Consider the following 18,127-nt stretch of genomic DNA (forward strand, 5'->3'; position numbering starts at 1 on the left):
CCTCCCCAACTCTCACCATTGCTGCCCTATACACCTACACAACTCCATCTAATTTCAGCTTGTAAACTATAAAAATGTTTTATGTCTGTATTTTGCAAGCACGGCAGTTTAGATGAATTGTTCGCAAAAAAAAAAAAAACCCAACAACAAACAAACAAACAAAAAACTTCTGGGGCAGCAACATAGATTGTACCTCTAGGGTAGCCCTTTGAGGTGAGGTTGGGCACCTCTCTCATCCCAGACATCCCTCTCTGGCTGTAGGTTTCACTGTAGCACAGGTTTGGAGTGCAGACAGGAGACCACACCCCACAAGTTTTAGGCAGGCAGCTTTCCCAGGGGTGTGACCATGCTCCAAAAGAAAGGAAAAGGCAAACAGAATAATCCTGCAGCCCACAATCCATGCTCACCCCAGTGTTCCTTACAAGGAAAAAGGTAAATAGTCTTTGTCAAGGGGCATAGGGAACCTGTCCCACCACAGGTAGTGATAATGGGACAGTAGATGAGAGACAGAAGGTGTCTGACCAAGACTTAAAGTAGGTTGAAGGTCCTGGGAGAGACTGGTTGTGGAGTAATGCCAGAGAAACTAGGGAAATGGGGAAACAGTCATACTTGCTCAGTTTAAAACCTTATACTCATAACTGATGCTCTAGCTTCTTTCCCCAGTGCTGAAGTCTTTTTTAGTCTGCCAAGCTCGCATAGCTTTTCATGAAGTTTTGAGTAGCACACAGAAGAAGTTAAGGTGTTGGTTATAGCTGTTTGTACTGGGAATGCAGAGTTTGATTATTTGGCTGCTCTGCAGCACCAGTGCCAGCTAGCCCCTCTCTCCAGCCCTGAACTTTCAGCCCCCATATTTCCATGTCTTTTTTTTATCCTGCTACATTAAAAAAAAAACTAGGAAATAATAATATAAACCCCTATATTAAGGTAGCTCAAGAGAATTTCCTACAATGCAAACAATAAAAAGCAAGGAAATCACAAGTTAATTCACACCAAATTCGAAACCAGCCTCCAAATATTAGCTCTCTAGCACCTGAGCACCCAACCTGCCAACATATTAATACTGTCTCCACGACAACCTCTATAAATTCAAAAATTTTGTCAATTTCAATGCCAAAATACAAAGAGTCGAAAATCACAGTGCAAAGGATTTGGGGGATTTTTTCATGTGGGTTTATATAATATAAGCTAAATTCTCCCATGTGTTACAAAAGTGAAAATCCACAGATTTCAATACTTTTTTGTTTTCAATGGACTTGCATCGGTGGAAATGAGAGGGGAGAATTTGGCTCGGAATGTTAACAATTGTAAATTTATGTGCTGGTTACTTTACCTTACTTAACTCTTTTTGAATACAAGATTCCCCCCACTGATGACATTTGGACTCTCTTTTGTAAACTAGAAATCAATGAATAGCTTCTTTCATGTAAGCTTTTGGGATAAACACATTACAGCACAACTATAAATTCCCACTGTTATCCTTGATAAAGGCCCTTGTTGAGCTGAAATGTCAGCTCTTTCCTGAATCTTCACCACTGAATGAAAGACAAACTAAAAATCTGAAAATTACTTTATTTCTGTTACAATACTGGCAACTTGATATTCCTGAACCTTAGCAGCACTCTCTTTACACAGGTGAGTTACTGGTTATCATTAAATATAGAGGGTGAAATCCGTGTTGCACGAAAGTGTTTTGTCACTGACTTCAATTGGGCCAGGATTTCATCCTGTATGGTGCATGCGGATGAAATCTGGAAGACTAACGAGGTCACAATTGTTGCAATATTTGTAGATGATGAACAGCATATTATTTTTCTGGTTGTATTTTATCATTCGGATTAAATACGAATGATACTTATTTTTGCCTTTTAAAATTTTCTTTCAACATAGACTAACAGAATATGTTTGTTTATATTAAGTATGTTTAAACTTCCTATTTTGTTTGCTTAGTGCTCTTAAGCTTCTCAGTCACAGTAAATGGTTTCAACAGGTTACAGATGGGTTGTGCTTGCTGCAGTTAATTACCATTTATATCATATTGAACTATTCAAAAAGAGAACCTTGATGGTGAAACTAATACAAAAGCTTAAAGGTAATGTTACTAGCTGATAAATGTAAAGATTAATACAAAATTGCTAGAGAGTTAAATATTATTCACATAATTTTTAGTTCCACTAGACTCCATTTTCAATACAAAATCACTCCATTTATCTTCTTTAAAATATTCTATTGTATCATTAAACTTTACAAAACAATCCATCAATAATAAACTGTCTATTGGATTAAAGTGCATACGTGAAAGGAAAGTTATTAAATATTTTAATGAGAAATAACATTGGCAGTTACTATTAATCAATAATATTATGTGGCAAAACTCATGCCAAAAAAGATGACAAGCAGATTATATGATACTGATGTGCAGGGACTGAAATGCCTGGCCCCAGGGCTACCTTCCAATAACGAAAATACCTGCAAGCAATTAGAGAAGCCAGAGTAGGTGTGATATTGGGTATGCAAGACTATGATTTTATGTTAAAGTTCCTTTTTAGATGTGAGACCTGGCTTTCTCTTGAAATACTTGCTGCCTTCTACAACAACTTGTGGTGCTTCTCCTGTGGACCACCACTTTTGTTATATTACCTTATACCCCACATTCACTCCATTCACTCTCCATCTTTACAGTCTTTTCAGTACAGATGTGCTAAAATCTCTCTCAGCCTGGCTGTCTTAATGCCTCAAAAACTAATGAATCACTCTGTAGCATAGCAAATCCAGAATTCAGACTGATTTCAGCCCGTTTTTGTCTATTGCTGCTCATGCACATGTTCTGAGATGCCCATACTTCACCATAGGGCCAAACTGAATGCTAGAGAGAAGGAATTGTATTACTGTCCCTGAACCCTGAATTGTCACTTCTTGTTCTTTTCTTTTTAAAATCTCTACAAAGCATAAAGAGGGGCAGGAGTGGGTGCCATAATAGAAAGAAATCTTGTTTTAAAACTGATTGGGAAGATGGGAGTACATCACAAAGAGGAAGTGAGGTGAATTCATTTTATTATTAAAATAAGCTTTCCTTGCAAAATAATGTTAACAATAGGAGGGGTCCTCTGCTTTTGTCCCCCATCTTTATATTACTGGGATGTACCATGCAACCTTTGATCTTGTATAGCTGGGAACTGGGGTACTGCCTTATAAAAATGGAACCTTTCCAGCATCCCTTAATTATAACTGGGCTCTTAAAATTTTTCTAAAGTAAACAAAATTAAAATGAATTAAAAACAATTAGAAGTGGAAACTACCTAATAATAGCACATAGAGCATATTGTGTAATCACATTTCTTTGGTGTTTTATTTACATATTATAAGGTCTAAATAGCAAGAACTCAGACAGAGTCAATCAGCTATAGTAAAAAACCATACTTTTTAGCCCTTAATTATTCTCTTGAGCCAACCATGACTACAGAGAAATTGTCAAGTCTTATAATTTCCAGTGCCTTGAAGGTTCCCCTCCCACACTTGAGAGACCTCTTTGGTAACATTCATGGTACCAGATATATTTTTAACTACTTTTTGTAAAGGCAGAATAAAACTTGTTATCTGTAAACTGTCAGATTTTGTCCTGAACCCCAATAAAACAGCCCTTCAAATGACCTGACGGGCATATCAAGTCATATAGACATTTTAGTCCCAGGAGCAAAATCTATTGGAGAGTTCACTGAAAGCTAAATACATCTCTATTGTAAGCCCATTTGTGTTATCTTCTGACAAATGTTGACATTTTAATACAACCACTGTATTAATCAGATTTTAAACCAATTTTCCTCTATCTAATGCCTTTTCAGGACATTAAATTATTATGGTAAATTTCCTAATTATGGCAGGGTACCTAGACTAAAACATTTTGATTTTAATAATAAAATTCAAAAGGTTTCAATCCGGCCTCCATTTGTGCCCAGGCAACTTTGTGTTTACACATGGTTAAGTATTCTCTTTAATAAACATATGTAGGTGACTGATTTTGTCTCGTCTATGGACAAGTGTTTGGCTTTGTACTGGTAAATTCTATCACATGCCTGTGCAAAAGAAAGAACCCAGCAGCAACAGGTGATGGTGATTGAAACACACAAGAGAAAAGTATGCATGAACAAATGCAAGACACTTTTGGAAAATGTGGCTCTGAGGCTCAAACAAGTGCAAGTTCATGAGATTTTTTCCAGCATCAGAGAAATCCAATAATACTACTTGCAGTATTAGGGAACAAAGACAGAAGATGCATGTTGGAAAATCTATGATGATCACTCAATCTTTGTTTATGCTCTAGGAATTAGAATCCCCAAGGTCTGTACTTCATAGTCTATTGCATACAACTTGTTCTCTGGTGATATTGTTGTAAGCAAGTCTGCTTATTTTAGATATTGATTTTTATGTCTAAACCTGACCATTTTTTGCAAACTGTTATGTTGACCATGTAGGGACAATATCTGATAACACACATTGACATTACCATGGCCACACTGTAGCACTCCTGGATGAATAATATATAGGGCTGTTGATTAATCGCAGTTAACTCATGAGATTAACTAAAAAAAATTAATTGCGATTAATTGCACTGTTAAACAATAGAATACCAATTGAAATTTATTAAATATTTTTGGATGTTTTCCTACATTTTCAAATATATTGATTTATATTTCAACACAGAATGCAAAGTGTACTTACTTTATATTTATTTTTGATTACAAGCATTTGCACCATAAAAAAAGAAAAGAAATATTATTTTTCAATTCACCTTATACAAATACACCGGACCCTCGCTAGAACGCGGGGTTTGGGATCCATGGGCCGCACCGCGTTAACGCGGGGACCACATTATAACAGGGGCTGTGTTACCATGGATCCCAATTGAAATATTTAAATTTGGGATCTATCGCCACGACCGTGCTATATGCAAATCTGCGCTCTAGCGATGCACGCTCTAGCAAGGGTCCGCTGTACTGTAGTGCAATCTCTTTATCATGAAAGTGCCACTTACAAGTGTAGGGTTTTTTGTTACATAACTGCACTCAAAAACAAACCAATGTAAAACTTTTGAGCCCACAAGTCCACTCAGTTCTACTTCTTGTTCAGCCAATCGCTAAGAGAAACAAGTTTCAGAGGAACAGCCGTGTTAGTCTGTATTCGCAAAAAGAAAAGGAGTACTTGTGGCACCTTAGAGACTAACCAATTTATTTGAGCATGAGCTTTCGTGAGCTACAGCTCACTTCATCAGATGTTTACCGTGGAAACTGCAGCAGACTTTATATACACACAGAAATCATGAAACAATACCTCCTCCCACCCCACTGTCCTGCTGGTAATAGCTTATCTAAAGTGATCAACAGGTGGGCCATTTCCAGCACAAATCCAGGTTTTCTCACCCTCCACCCCCCCACACACAAATTCACTCTCCTGCTGGTGCTAGCCCATCCAAAGTGACAACTCTTTACATAATCAAGTCGGGCTATTTCCTGCATAGATCAAGGTTTTCTCACATCCCCCCCACCCCCATACACACACAAACTCACTCTCCTGCTGGTAATAGCTCATCTAAACTGACCATTCTCCAGGTTTAAATCCAAGTTAAACCAGAACATCTGGGGGGGGGGGTAGGAAAAAACAAGAGGAAACAGGCTACCTTGCATAATGACTTAGCCACTCCCAGTCTCTATTTAAGCCTAAATTAATAGTATCCAATTTGCAAATGAATTCCAATTCAGCAGTTTCTCGCTGGAGTCTGGATTTGAAGTTTTTTTGTTTTAAGATAGCGACCTTCATGTCTGTGATTGCGTGACCAGAGAGATTGAAGTGTTCTCCGACTGGTTTATGAATGTTATAATTCTTGACATCTGATTTGTGTCCATTTATTCTTTTACGTAGAGACTGTCCAGTTTGACCAATGTACATGGCAGAGGGGCATTGCTGGCACATGATGGCATAGATCACATTGGTGGATGTGCAGGTGAACGAGCCTCTGATAGTGTGGCTGATGTTATTAGGCCCTGTGATGGTGTCCCCTGAATAGATATGTGGGCACAATTGGCAACGGGCTTTGTTGCAAGGATAAGTTCCTGGGTTAGTGGTTCTGTTGTGTGGTATGTGGTTGTTGGTGAGTATTTGCTTCAGGTTGCGGGGCTGTCTGTAGGCAAGGACTGGCCTGTCTCCCAAGACTTGTGAGAGTGTTGGGTCATCCTTTAGGATAGGTTGTAGATCCTTAATAATGCGTTGGAGGGGTTTTAGTTGGGGGCTGAAGGTGACGTCACCTTCAGCCCCCAACTAAAACCCCTCCAACGCATTATTAAGGATCTACAACCTATCCTAAAGGATGACCCAACACTCTCACAAGTCTTGGGAGACAGGCCAGTCCTTGCCTACAGACAGCCCCGCAACCTGAAGCAAATACTCACCAACAACCACATACCACACAACAGAACCACTAACCCAGGAACTTATCCTTGCAACAAAGCCCGTTGCCAATTGTGCCCACATATCTATTCAGGGGACACCATCACAGGGCCTAATAACATCAGCCACACTATCAGAGGCTCGTTCACCTGCACATCCACCAATGTGATCTATGCCATCATGTGCCAGCAATGCCCCTCTGCCATGTACATTGGTCAAACTGGACAGTCTCTACGTAAAAGAATAAATGGACACAAATCAGATGTCAAGAATTATAACATTCATAAACCAGTCGGAGAACACTTCAATCTCTCTGGTCACGCAATCACAGACATGAAGGTCGCTATCTTAAAACAAAAAAACTTCAAATCCAGACTCCAGCGAGAAACTGCTGAATTGGAATTCATTTGCAAATTGGATACTATTAATTTAGGCTTAAATAGAGACTGGGAGTGGCTAAGTCATTATGCAAGGTAGCCTGTTTCCTCTTGTTTTTTCCTACCCCCCCCCCCAGATGTTCTGGTTTAACTTGGATTTAAACCTGGAGAATGGTCAGTTTAGATGAGCTATTACCAGCAGGAGAGTGAGTTTGTGTGTGTATGGGGGTGGGGGGGATGTGAGAAAACCTTGATCTATGCAGGAAATAGCCCGACTTGATTATGTAAAGAGTTGTCACTTTGGATGGGCTAGCACCAGCAGGAGAGTGAATTTGTGTGTGGGGGGGTGGAGGGTGAGAAAACCTGGATTTGTGCTGGAAATGGCCCACCTGTTGATCACTTTAGATAAGCTATTACCAGCAGGACAGTGGGGTGGGAGGAGGTATTGTTTCATGATTTCTGTGTGTATATAAAGTCTGCTGCAGTTTCCACGGTAAACATCTGATGAAGTGAGCTGTAGCTCACGAAAGCTCATGCTCAAATAAATTGGTTAGTCTCTAAGGTGCCACAAGTACTCCTTTTCTTTTTAAGAGAAACAAGTTTGTTTATATTTACTGGAGACAATGCTGCCCACTTCATAATTCCAGTGTCACCTGAAAGTGAGAACAGGCATTCTCATGGCACTGTTGTACTTAGCATTGCAAGATATTTACGTGCCAGATGGCTATAATGTGTTAATTAAATTTGTGACTGAACTCCTAGGGGGAGAATTGCATGTCTCCTGCTCTGTTTTACCCACATTTTGCCATATATTTCATGTTATAGCTGTCTTGGATGATGACCTAGCACATGCTGTTCATTTTAAGAACACTTTCATTGCAAATTTGACAAAATGCAAAGAAGATACCAAAGTGAAATTTCTAAAGATAGCTACAGAACTTGACTGAAGATTTATGAATCTGAAGTGCCTTCCAAAATCTGAGAGAGATGAGGTGTGGAGTATGCTTTCAGAAGTCTTAAAAGAGCAACACTCTGATGTGGGAACTACAGAACTCGAACCACCAAAAAAGAAAATCAACAGTCTTCTGGTGGCATCTGACTCAGATGATGAAAATGAACATGTGTCGGTCTGCACTGCTTTGGATTGTTATCGAGCAGATCCCATCATCAGCATGGATGCATGTCTTCTGGAATGGTGGTTGAATGGTCCCATGTCCCATATGAAGGCACATATGAATCTTTAGTGCATCTGGCATGTAAATATCTTGCCATACTAGCTACAACAGTGCCATGTGGATGACTGTTCTGACTTTCAGGTGACATTGTAAACAAGAAGCAGGCAGCATTATCTTCTGCAAATGTAAACAAACTTGTTTTTCTGAGTGATTGGCTGAACAGGAAGTAGGACTGATTGGACTTGTAAGTTCTAATGTTTTACATTGTTTTATTTTTGAATGCAGTTATTTTTGTACATAAGTCTACATTTGTAAGTTCAGCTTTCATGATAAAGAGATTGCACTACAGTATTTGTATTAGGTGAATTGAAAAATACTATATCTTTTGTTTTTTACAATGCAAATATTTGTAATAAAAATAAATTTAAAGTGAGCACTGTACACTTTGTATTCTGTTTTGTAATTGAAATCAATATATTTGAAAATGTATAAAACATCCAAAAAAATTTAAATCAATGGTATTCTATTATTAACAGCACAATGAAACACGATTAGTTTTTTTAATCGTGCAATTAACCGCAAATAATCTTTTTAATTGCTTGACAGACCTAATAATAAGCAAAGCAAATATAAGAAGATTGATCAAAACTTTCAGTTATTTAAAGATTTTGCTGTGTAGGTACCAAACTAATCAAGGAATATAATTTTCCCTTTCCATGGATTTTTTTTTTCACAAGTCTGGACACAGTTCCTGAAATTTAGATAAGACCTTATCTTTCATACATTTTATCCATCAAGGTAGACAGTGTAGATGCTTAACTAAGGTAGCTATAATTCAACTTTCATAAACATGCTGATATTCATAAACAAAATTTCCTTTGACATATTCTTGCCAAGATGATGATCTGTCATTTGCAGAAACTATTTTAGCAGAGCAGAGCTCCACAGCGAGTAGCCTTTCAATTGCTAACCATCACTGGACCCGAACCTTTATGAAGTATTTCTTCTGAGTTCTGCTATGGGTTATTTTCATGAAAATATGTCAGCTCTGTTCAAATCCAAGTACGATTTACACTCCATTTACAGATAGGACTAGAACAAGAATAAAAACTGTAGTGGACATGCCTGATATAAATGAGCAATAAAGCTGTGAACAGGATCCTCAAGATTAAAGATAGTCATTTTATCAGATAGCCCGAATTTGCATATTTAAATCAAAATACACACTGTAACATAATTTTAAATATAAAGTGCTTGCCTGCTGATGTATAGCAGTACAGCATAACGGCAACGTGATTAAAATAGAACATAATAACTACCCTCCTAAAATTTAAGCAAACCAATCACAGGAATACATTTGTTTGTGGCACAACAGTTAATTGTTGTTGGAGTTATCTTAATGTTACACTCAGGATTTTCACTTTATATAGGCCATAAACAATAGGAATAATATTATTAGAGGGTTTTTTTTAAAAAAGCTATTAGAGTTGAGCCAAAGGGTCAAAGGGGAAATCCAAAATTGGAGTGGCACAGAGTTACACATTTTGGGGCCATTATACATGTAGAGGCCAGATGTGAAATTTGGATCTGGATCCAGGTTGAAATTGTGAACCTCCAGTGTTCGGGTTTGTTGGATCCTGCCACTTTCCAATTGCTTATTACTTTATTATTAATTATGATTATTATTACTTATACAACAATAAAAAAGTAATGGATATTTAGACTAAAGAAATAAACATTGTCTGAGAACCGCCCTATGAGTGAGTGGTAGAGCCACTCACATAACATGGCATTTGTGACATGAATAAAAAACAGAAAAACTGTTCATTGAGCTTTAGAATTTACCTATTTAGTCATTTATATCATACTCATTACTACAGTGTCTGATCAATGGGCATGAACATGACATTAATATAAGATGCCACCTTAGTTATCTTGTTTACTTTTTCACAGGGAGCAATACCACTACAGAAACTCTCCAGAAACATGGCAGTGAAGTAGATATATCAAGATAATGCGGGGAAAATGCTACAATACATTTATTCTCACTTATTTGATATCAGCAGAGAGCTGAATTTTGATAAATTAACTAGTTTATCTTCAATTTGTATCACTGAGATGAATAGTTTTAACTATATTGAATATTCCCCTTCTACAATAGGTCTGAAAGTCATAATTAAGATTCATAAAAGACTGTCATTGTGTGTTGTATTATTTATTGGCTTAATGTTTTCTTTCTGCTTTATTGTCTTTTAACTAGAAACAGATACAATAGGTTAACTGATTTAAATAGTAGTCTCTGAGCTGAGGTGTTTTTTAATTTACTTGCATTTGAGAGATCAGGATTTAATTTTAAATTGAGTCCTTCACATCTAGTTTTTGTTAACTCCAAATTAAGCAAAAGATTGGTACTTGGCCATTTTTGACCCCCTGATGGTACTAATGTAATAGGATCATTTGGCCTTGAACTGTAGCATAGCGCAAGAGGGACTGTGTTATTGATTGCTACTGTCTAAGGTTCATAAATCATCCTATCTCTCACTTTACCATACTCCAGTAAGACGGTTTACATTTAAAGTGCCTGGATTTGCTCCTATTTCACCTGAAAGCAATGGAAGTTATACTGTTGACTTCAGTGGGGGCATAAATAGGCAGTTTATTTGCAGCTGTTTTTTAATGTTCCTTTTTGTTCTTTACAATTTTTTTTTTCCTGAGAGCAACAGCACTCTATTGTATAAGTGGAAGAAACAGAAGAATAGGAAGGTTATGATGTGGTATGGTATGGATTCTTTTGAGATTTTTAGAATGCTCTAATTTATTTTTATTCAGTTTCTTTCAGTGAAATTTTAGTACTCTTGAAAGGTACGGGATTAGTCAACTGCGGAGACTGAGGTCCTCCATTTTATCTACAGAAAAAGTACAACTCTGACAGTACCACTACACGTTATCTTACACTACCTCACCGGTATGCTGTAACCTTTGGGGAATGTCTCATGCCTAGGAGGCGGTGTAGGGATAATTCATCCCCTGTGAACGTTCAACACATCACCTTTTGGCAAAGATCAACACTCGTTAGTGCTAACTGTGATATGGACTCCTTTCTTAAAGGAGCTAGAGTAAGTACCAGCTCATTTCACATACAGGTAGGCATCAGAGCAAATGTAAGATAGCAAATTTTGGTCACAACCAACTTGAGGGGAATTTGAACCAGTGCCTTAAAAACAAAAGCTCTGTGTCCCATTAACAATCCAGTTTTCCCAGAACTTTATGGCTGGGATTATCAAAAGCGCCTCAGGAATGGCAAATTGCAATTCAATAGGATTTGGGTGCCTAACTCTCTTAGGCTTATTTGAAAATCTCAGCCTAAACCTTTATTTAGTAGGAAAGAATTCATTTCCAGTGCTTACAAAAGGATTGCACCAGTAATCGAAACCTTACAAAAAATAAATTGATTTCTTACCGGTGGAGTGCTGAAAATGTAGAAGGATGAACCCTTCAGTGCCAGGAACTTGTATTTGTAGACTTGAGATGAATCAGTTCCCTCGAGTCTTTCATTCACCCAGCCCATATGAATAATCTGCAGAGTAAAACCTTTGAAAAATTAGAACTCAAACTTCAACAGCAGCATAATATACCCTTTACATAGGAGTTCTCCCTCTCCCTAGAACACAACTCAGTTAATGGAGGGCAGCGGCCTTAGATTTGAAACCTGTTGTCCCATCCTCCCCTTTGCCTTCCTCAGCCCTGCTCCCTAAATTATACTCCATGCCAGTGTGTAGGGAGCTCCCCTAGAGGTGTGATCCATATTGCACAGGCTCTCTGAATCCTTTCTGCCCTGTGCAGCAGTATCACATTGATATCCTGTGTGTTGAGTGTGTGCTTCAGCTATGAGGGAAAGTGGATGGGACTGGACCCATAAATATTAAGGATAGGGAAACTTATTCTGATAAAAAAGCTGTCCAAATCTTTTCCCACACTTCAACCCAGCCATTTAGGGTGGTTCCAAAAATGTCACTTATTTAACGCTCTATGCGCTGCTGCAATTTCTGGTTTTTGCCAGGATCTGAAATAGCGATATTGAAATATTACAAGAAGGCTGTTCCCACAGTATTTGTGGCCCAGTGAAAACCGGGCAGCACTAGTAATTCTATGAGAGTTGCTTCTAAACAAAAGACACGTGGATAAGTCCATAGGCTTATCTGAAACCAAGTGGTTCACTAGATATTGAAGTTTGCCCATAACTAAAAGAATTATATCACATTCTCTTCTTCCAGGGGGTTTACACTTGCATACATTTCTTCAAATGAGAACTGTAGGTGTTTCTGTGCTGGTAGAATCAAATTCCAAGGGCTTTTGTTGCTCATCTCACAAATGTTTGATTTACTTTAAAGTTATTACAAATAAATTTGTAATTATTTTACAATTATTTTAAAAGTTGTTTAAGTAAGATTTTATTATCTCTTTCTGAGCTAGATAAACCCTGAAGAACCACATTCTAGCACAGTGCTAGTACACTAGCTGGTATGTTTAATTTCACATCACCATGCTCACTATATGGCCTTTAATATGCCTTGAAATATTTATCTGGCTTCAATTATAGTGCTCTGCAAATCTTCAAATGTAAATGGCCAATCTTGATGCCCTTGCTGAGTTTTTGTACTCAGCATGGAATTTCCAAAGTACCTAAGTAACTGACGAGCACAAGTTCCACGGCACTTCTGAAATCTCGCCCTCAGCCCGCACACAACACAGAACCTTACTTGAAACCAGTGGGAATTTAGCCTGAGTAAGGGATGCATTAACATGTGTAGAAACTTCAGGATTCATCCCCAAGTGAGATTCGAAGAGAAGAAGTGACTCATTTGTATTATGAAATTAAGATAAACTTTTGAATGTGACCAGAGCATGGAGCTGAAACAATGTACAGTAAGAGCACAGACTGAACGCAGAAACACATTGCTGTGGTCACATTTTTATCTTAGCATGACTCATACATTGTTGTCTAGCTCTGTTATTTAATACATAATTATCTCTGCTATCAGTTAACTTATTTTAAAAAATATTCTATACCAACATAGTGCTATTGCTTCTCTACTCTCTTCTACTGAACAATAACTTTCATTAAAATGTTAATGTTGTAGGAAACAGTGCAGTAAATACAGTAGACCTTCCAATTCTCACTTTGCTATTGTGTAAACTCAATAATTCTCACCAAAATATTGCTTCACCACTCACCAGCACAGCTTTAATAACTGAATGCTCACACACTTCATTACTTTAACAAAATATACCACAGTACTGCTCAGACTCTCCTACAAACAATAGCACAGATTGCTTAAACTTGCATGTCATTATCATAATAAATAAAGGGCAATAGCCAAAACAAAGGAACAAAGTACATTTTGTGATGCCAGATCCTTGATATTTTTTACAATCATATTTTTTGCTAATTTGCTAACCTTGTTAACCCACGTTGGGTTTCCCAGTCATTATTGGAAAGTAAATTAGATACTATTACAGAGTCAAAGATAGAGTGCTGTGAATGATAATAATTTGCAGTTCTAATGACCCCCTTTCAAATCTAAGGATCTCAAAGCTTCATAATAATTGCTAGGGAAAATGGGACATAGTCAGACAATGTAACATGCTCAGGTCATACTTCAAATCAAATATTGCAGAGCCAACAAAATTATAGCTACATCTCCTATATCTCAATCCTGTTCCTTTAAAACAGTAGATCGAGGAAAAGAGGTTGTTTTTGTTTAAGGTTCGGACAGGGAAATCAGAAGACTGATATTCTATTTCTGGTCCTCCACATAGTTCATGTGTGAACTTGGATAAGACACTTACCCTCTTTATGGCTATGTCTTCACTGAAGAAAAAAAAAAGGAACATGTTTACATTGAGGAAGTTATCTTGATGTAAAATCCCAGTAGTGACAAGACACTAGTTTATACTTCAGTGTAGCTAGGCAAGATAAATCCCAGGTGGGGGAATATAGTGTTGGCCTTGACAAGCTGCACTGAGGTTAAAACCTACCTGTGCCTTATCTCCAGGAGGATTTTATACCAAGATAGTTATCTCAATTTGCCTATCCCAGTGTAAGAACACACCTTTTTTGCAGTGAAGATATGGCATGTGCCACAGTTTCCTCTCTGTATATGGATATCACAGAGTTGTGAGGACTGCATCTTTAGTATTTGTAAAGTGTTCTGAGATCCTTGAATGCAAGATGTTATAGAAGTGCAAAGTATTATGACTCCAGTCGAGCACTTAAGAAATCCCATTCCTATTTAGCAAAACACTTAAGCATATATTTTAATTTTAAGCACAGGCTTAACGTTCACTGTGCTTTGTTGAAGAGGGAATGATTTAGGCACGTGCTTAAGTGCTTTTACTGAACCGGTGCCTGTATTATTATTCCATGTTACTGTGATGGTTAGTGTCAAAAGATTTGGTTTGAATACATCCTTCTCCATGACATACCCAGACTCTCAATTGTCTGCAAACTTTGGATTGAAGTCTCATGGTAAGATGGTCACTTTGATTTCAACTCCATATGCAGCACAGAGAAGTGCATAGGTACTAAGAAAAGAAAAACTACTCAAATAGTAGTTAACTGGACTTTGATCTGGTTCAATTCAAATTTCCAGTACATATTCAAGTCAGTTTTTATTTAACTCAAACTGATTTTCTCCTTCCTTTTAATAAACAATTTATTTATATCATTTAAATGGCGAAATTCTGCTTGCACGAGTCTTTGCAGAATCAGAGAATAATGGTGTGTTTATAATGCTGTAAACACAATAAAAGATTTTAGAAATCTAATCACTGTGCCTGATTTGTTAGTGCCAATCAGTAGATAACAAAATTTTGTCGTTATGTTCTTACAATTTTGCATCTACAACTGATTTTTCACTCAGAATGTTGGCACACTGCTAAAAGCCATTTTGTTACATTTTAGTTCAAAAAGCAGGGGAAAACTCATTTGAATTCAATTAAAGCTACCCAAATATGCACTCAAAATTTGAACTGAACGTACACATCAGTTGGACTACTCACTTAAATTTATGCACGTGCTGAAGTTTTTGCTGGAATGGGCATAGAGGGCAGGCTGAGGCCATTTGAAAATGTGGTCCTTTTATTAGCTGAATTATTTCTGAACTCTAATATCATCCATTTAATTTATAATGGAAGCAAACAGATGGATGATCACAAGGTGGACTAATGACTCTACTCTATCAAAGTCTATAGAAAATCAAACACACAGCAATACCTCAATTACATTTCAAACACACTGGACTGCAGAAAATATTCCATAGTGCCCAGTTTGCTTGATTGAAATAGCCCTCAAAATTAACAGCTCAAAATGATAAAAAATAATTAGTTATGACAGCTAAGTTTTATATGCATAACAATGTATGCACAAACCAGATATTGTAGAGCTACAGCTCCAAGAAACAAAAGAAAAGCCACCAAGCAGAAAGCCAAATAGAAGAATATTACAAAAGTAAATAGCGATTGTACCCTTAAAAGGTAGTTGAAAATGAAGAAAAAGAAATGTTTTGTCTCCCATACTCGATGATAGTTCCCTAGACATGCCAGAAAATGATTAAGTGACTTTCAATTTTCAGTAAAAAACAAAACAAAACAACAAAAAAAGAGCAGCAATTATTTAACTTCACTTTGTCAAAAGATCCTGGGGGAAAAAAAGTAATTTTTTGTGCTGTAAAGTAGAAGTGAAAGTATTGCTTTGCAGACTTATGCCATTTCATATAAAAGAATACAAAAATTTATCTGGTAAACCTGGGAGGTGAGTTAAAGCCTTATATAAATTAGAACACGACCAATGACTTTAAAGTTTCTGAACTGAGGGCTGTCATCAAAATAGCATCAGACACTTAACTTCAGTGACTGTTAGCTGTGAGTAAACAGAATTCAGAATTTCCTGGCATTTATAAAATATATTCATTCATTGGATGCCTAAATCAATAAATGTTAATAATGAATCCATATTTTCTTAATGAAGTGATGAATAAGGAGCAAAAAATAAACTGTTCCATACATTCAAAAGAATTCCCTCATCAGACTTTTACTGCTGATTTAATGTGTGTGTGCGTGTATGTATACACACATATATATATATATATATACACACACACACTGAAGAGGCTACAGTATAGCAAAATGATGTACAATTTTTTGTTAGGCATCTTGCTATGATAAAAATTAAGAAGGCAAATAAAATTATATCTCGGGTCCTTTGTTTGATCTTTTTATTCAAATACAAATTATCAGTTAGCAACAGCAGTTTTTTTAAAAGAGATATTATGGGAAATAAATTAGTAGCTGCTTTTGCATCTCTATTATGGTGCATGTCTCAAGAAAATAAACAAATGGCAATCAAAGCTAGATAGATTTCTAAAACACTTGATATATATAAAAAATCAACATTGTAAATGCTGGAATAATAATTATATAATGGTGACAGGTTTCAGAGTGGTAGCCGTGTTAGTGTGTGTCAGCAAAAAACAAACAAACAAAGAGGAGTACTTGTGGCACCTTAAAAAAACTACAAAAAAAACTTTTGTAGGGATATTCAGGATGGCCCATTTCAAACAGTTGACAAGAAGGTCTGAGTAACAGCATGGGAAAAATTAGCATGGGGAAATAGCTTTTACTATTTGTGTAATGACCCATCCACTCCCAGTCTTTATTCAGGCCTAATTTAATGGTGTCCAGTTTGCAAATTAATTCCAATTCTGCAGTTTCTCATTGGAGTCTGTTTTTGAAGCTTTTTTGTTGGAGAATTGGACTTTTAGGTCTGAAATTGAGTGACTAGGGAGGTTGAAGTGTTCTCTGACTTGTTTTTGAATGTTATAATTCTTGATGTCTGATTTGTGTACATTTATTCTTTCACGTAGAGATTGTCCGGTTTGGCCAATGTACATGGCAGAGGGGCATGGCTGGCACAAACAAACAAACATTTTCTCCTGCTGATAATAGCCCACCTTAATTGACTAGTCTCATTACAGATGGTATGGCAACGCCCATTTGTTCATGTTCTCTGTGTGTATATCATTTGTTCATGTTCTCTGTGTGTATATACCTACCTAGGGAGGTGGTAGAATCTCCTTCGTTAGAGGTTTTTAAGGTCAGGCTTGACAAAGCCCTGGCTGGGATGATTTAACTGGGAATTGGTCCTGCTTCGAGCAGGGGGTTGGACTAGATGACCTTCTGGGGTCCCTTCCAACCCTGATATTCTATGATTCTATGATTCTATATATATATCTATATATCTATATATATATCTTCCTACTGTATTTTCCACTGCATGCATCCGATGAAGTGGGTTTTAGCCCACGGAAGCTTATGCCCAAATAATTATATAATGGGTTATTTTAACTATCTCAAGATACACTGGTCTAACTGCCTATTGACACATGGATTGGACAAACAATTTATTAATACCATAAATAGTTGGTTTTCAGAGTTTCACAAACGACTCTTGTAACTCAATTCTATGAACCTTTAAAATGAAGATATTTAAACTATGAAGAAAACTATCACAAACTAGGATAAAGAGGAACTATTTTTTTAAAATCCTTAGTATCCATAGACAAACCAAAATTTATTTTAAAAAGGAGAAAGATGTATATAATTTTGAACAAACAGGAATAAAAACTACTATGGCTAAGCAGGAATAGGAATGCATAAGTATATAAGTCCTAAAAATGCATCCTTTGGAAATCTTGTTTGCTACCTTATGGTTGACAATAAATCTTTGTAGGATCGTGCTCCAAAAAGTCAAGAGCAGAGTCAATGTGCAAAAATCCTTGTCCCCCTTCCACTACATCTTTATTGAATGGGCGTTTCCAGAATTTTTTATTTTTGATGAAGGAAAGGTGAGTGCTTTGTGCACAATATTGGTCAGGTTATTTAAAACATAAAGATCATCACAGAGCAAGGCAAAGTTGACAAAGGTAGCAGGCAAGAGGGAGGCTATGGTGAAGACTGTTCTCAGTGGTATCAAATGACAGAACAAGTTGCAGTGGGGGAGGTTTAGGTTGGATATTAGGAAAAACTTTTTCACTAGGAGGGTGGTGAAGCACTGGAATGGATTACTTAGGGAGGTGG

At 37.0% G+C, this 18,127-nt stretch overlaps 1 protein-coding gene across 1 annotated transcript in view; it reads right to left on the minus strand.

Moving 5' to 3' along the window:
* Window positions 1–18,127, minus strand: part of SNTG2 (syntrophin gamma 2) — a 529,846-nt gene that overhangs the window by 75,689 nt on the left and 436,030 nt on the right. The window contains exon 12 of the mRNA XM_073336143.1: window positions 11,451–11,567. Coding sequence (XP_073192244.1) covers window positions 11,451–11,567 — 117 coding nt within the window. The remainder of the gene's footprint in view (window positions 1–11,450; window positions 11,568–18,127) is intronic.

This window comes from Lepidochelys kempii, chromosome 3 (assembly GCF_965140265.1).
Source record: "Lepidochelys kempii isolate rLepKem1 chromosome 3, rLepKem1.hap2, whole genome shotgun sequence".
NCBI lineage: Eukaryota > Metazoa > Chordata > Testudines > Cheloniidae > Lepidochelys > Lepidochelys kempii.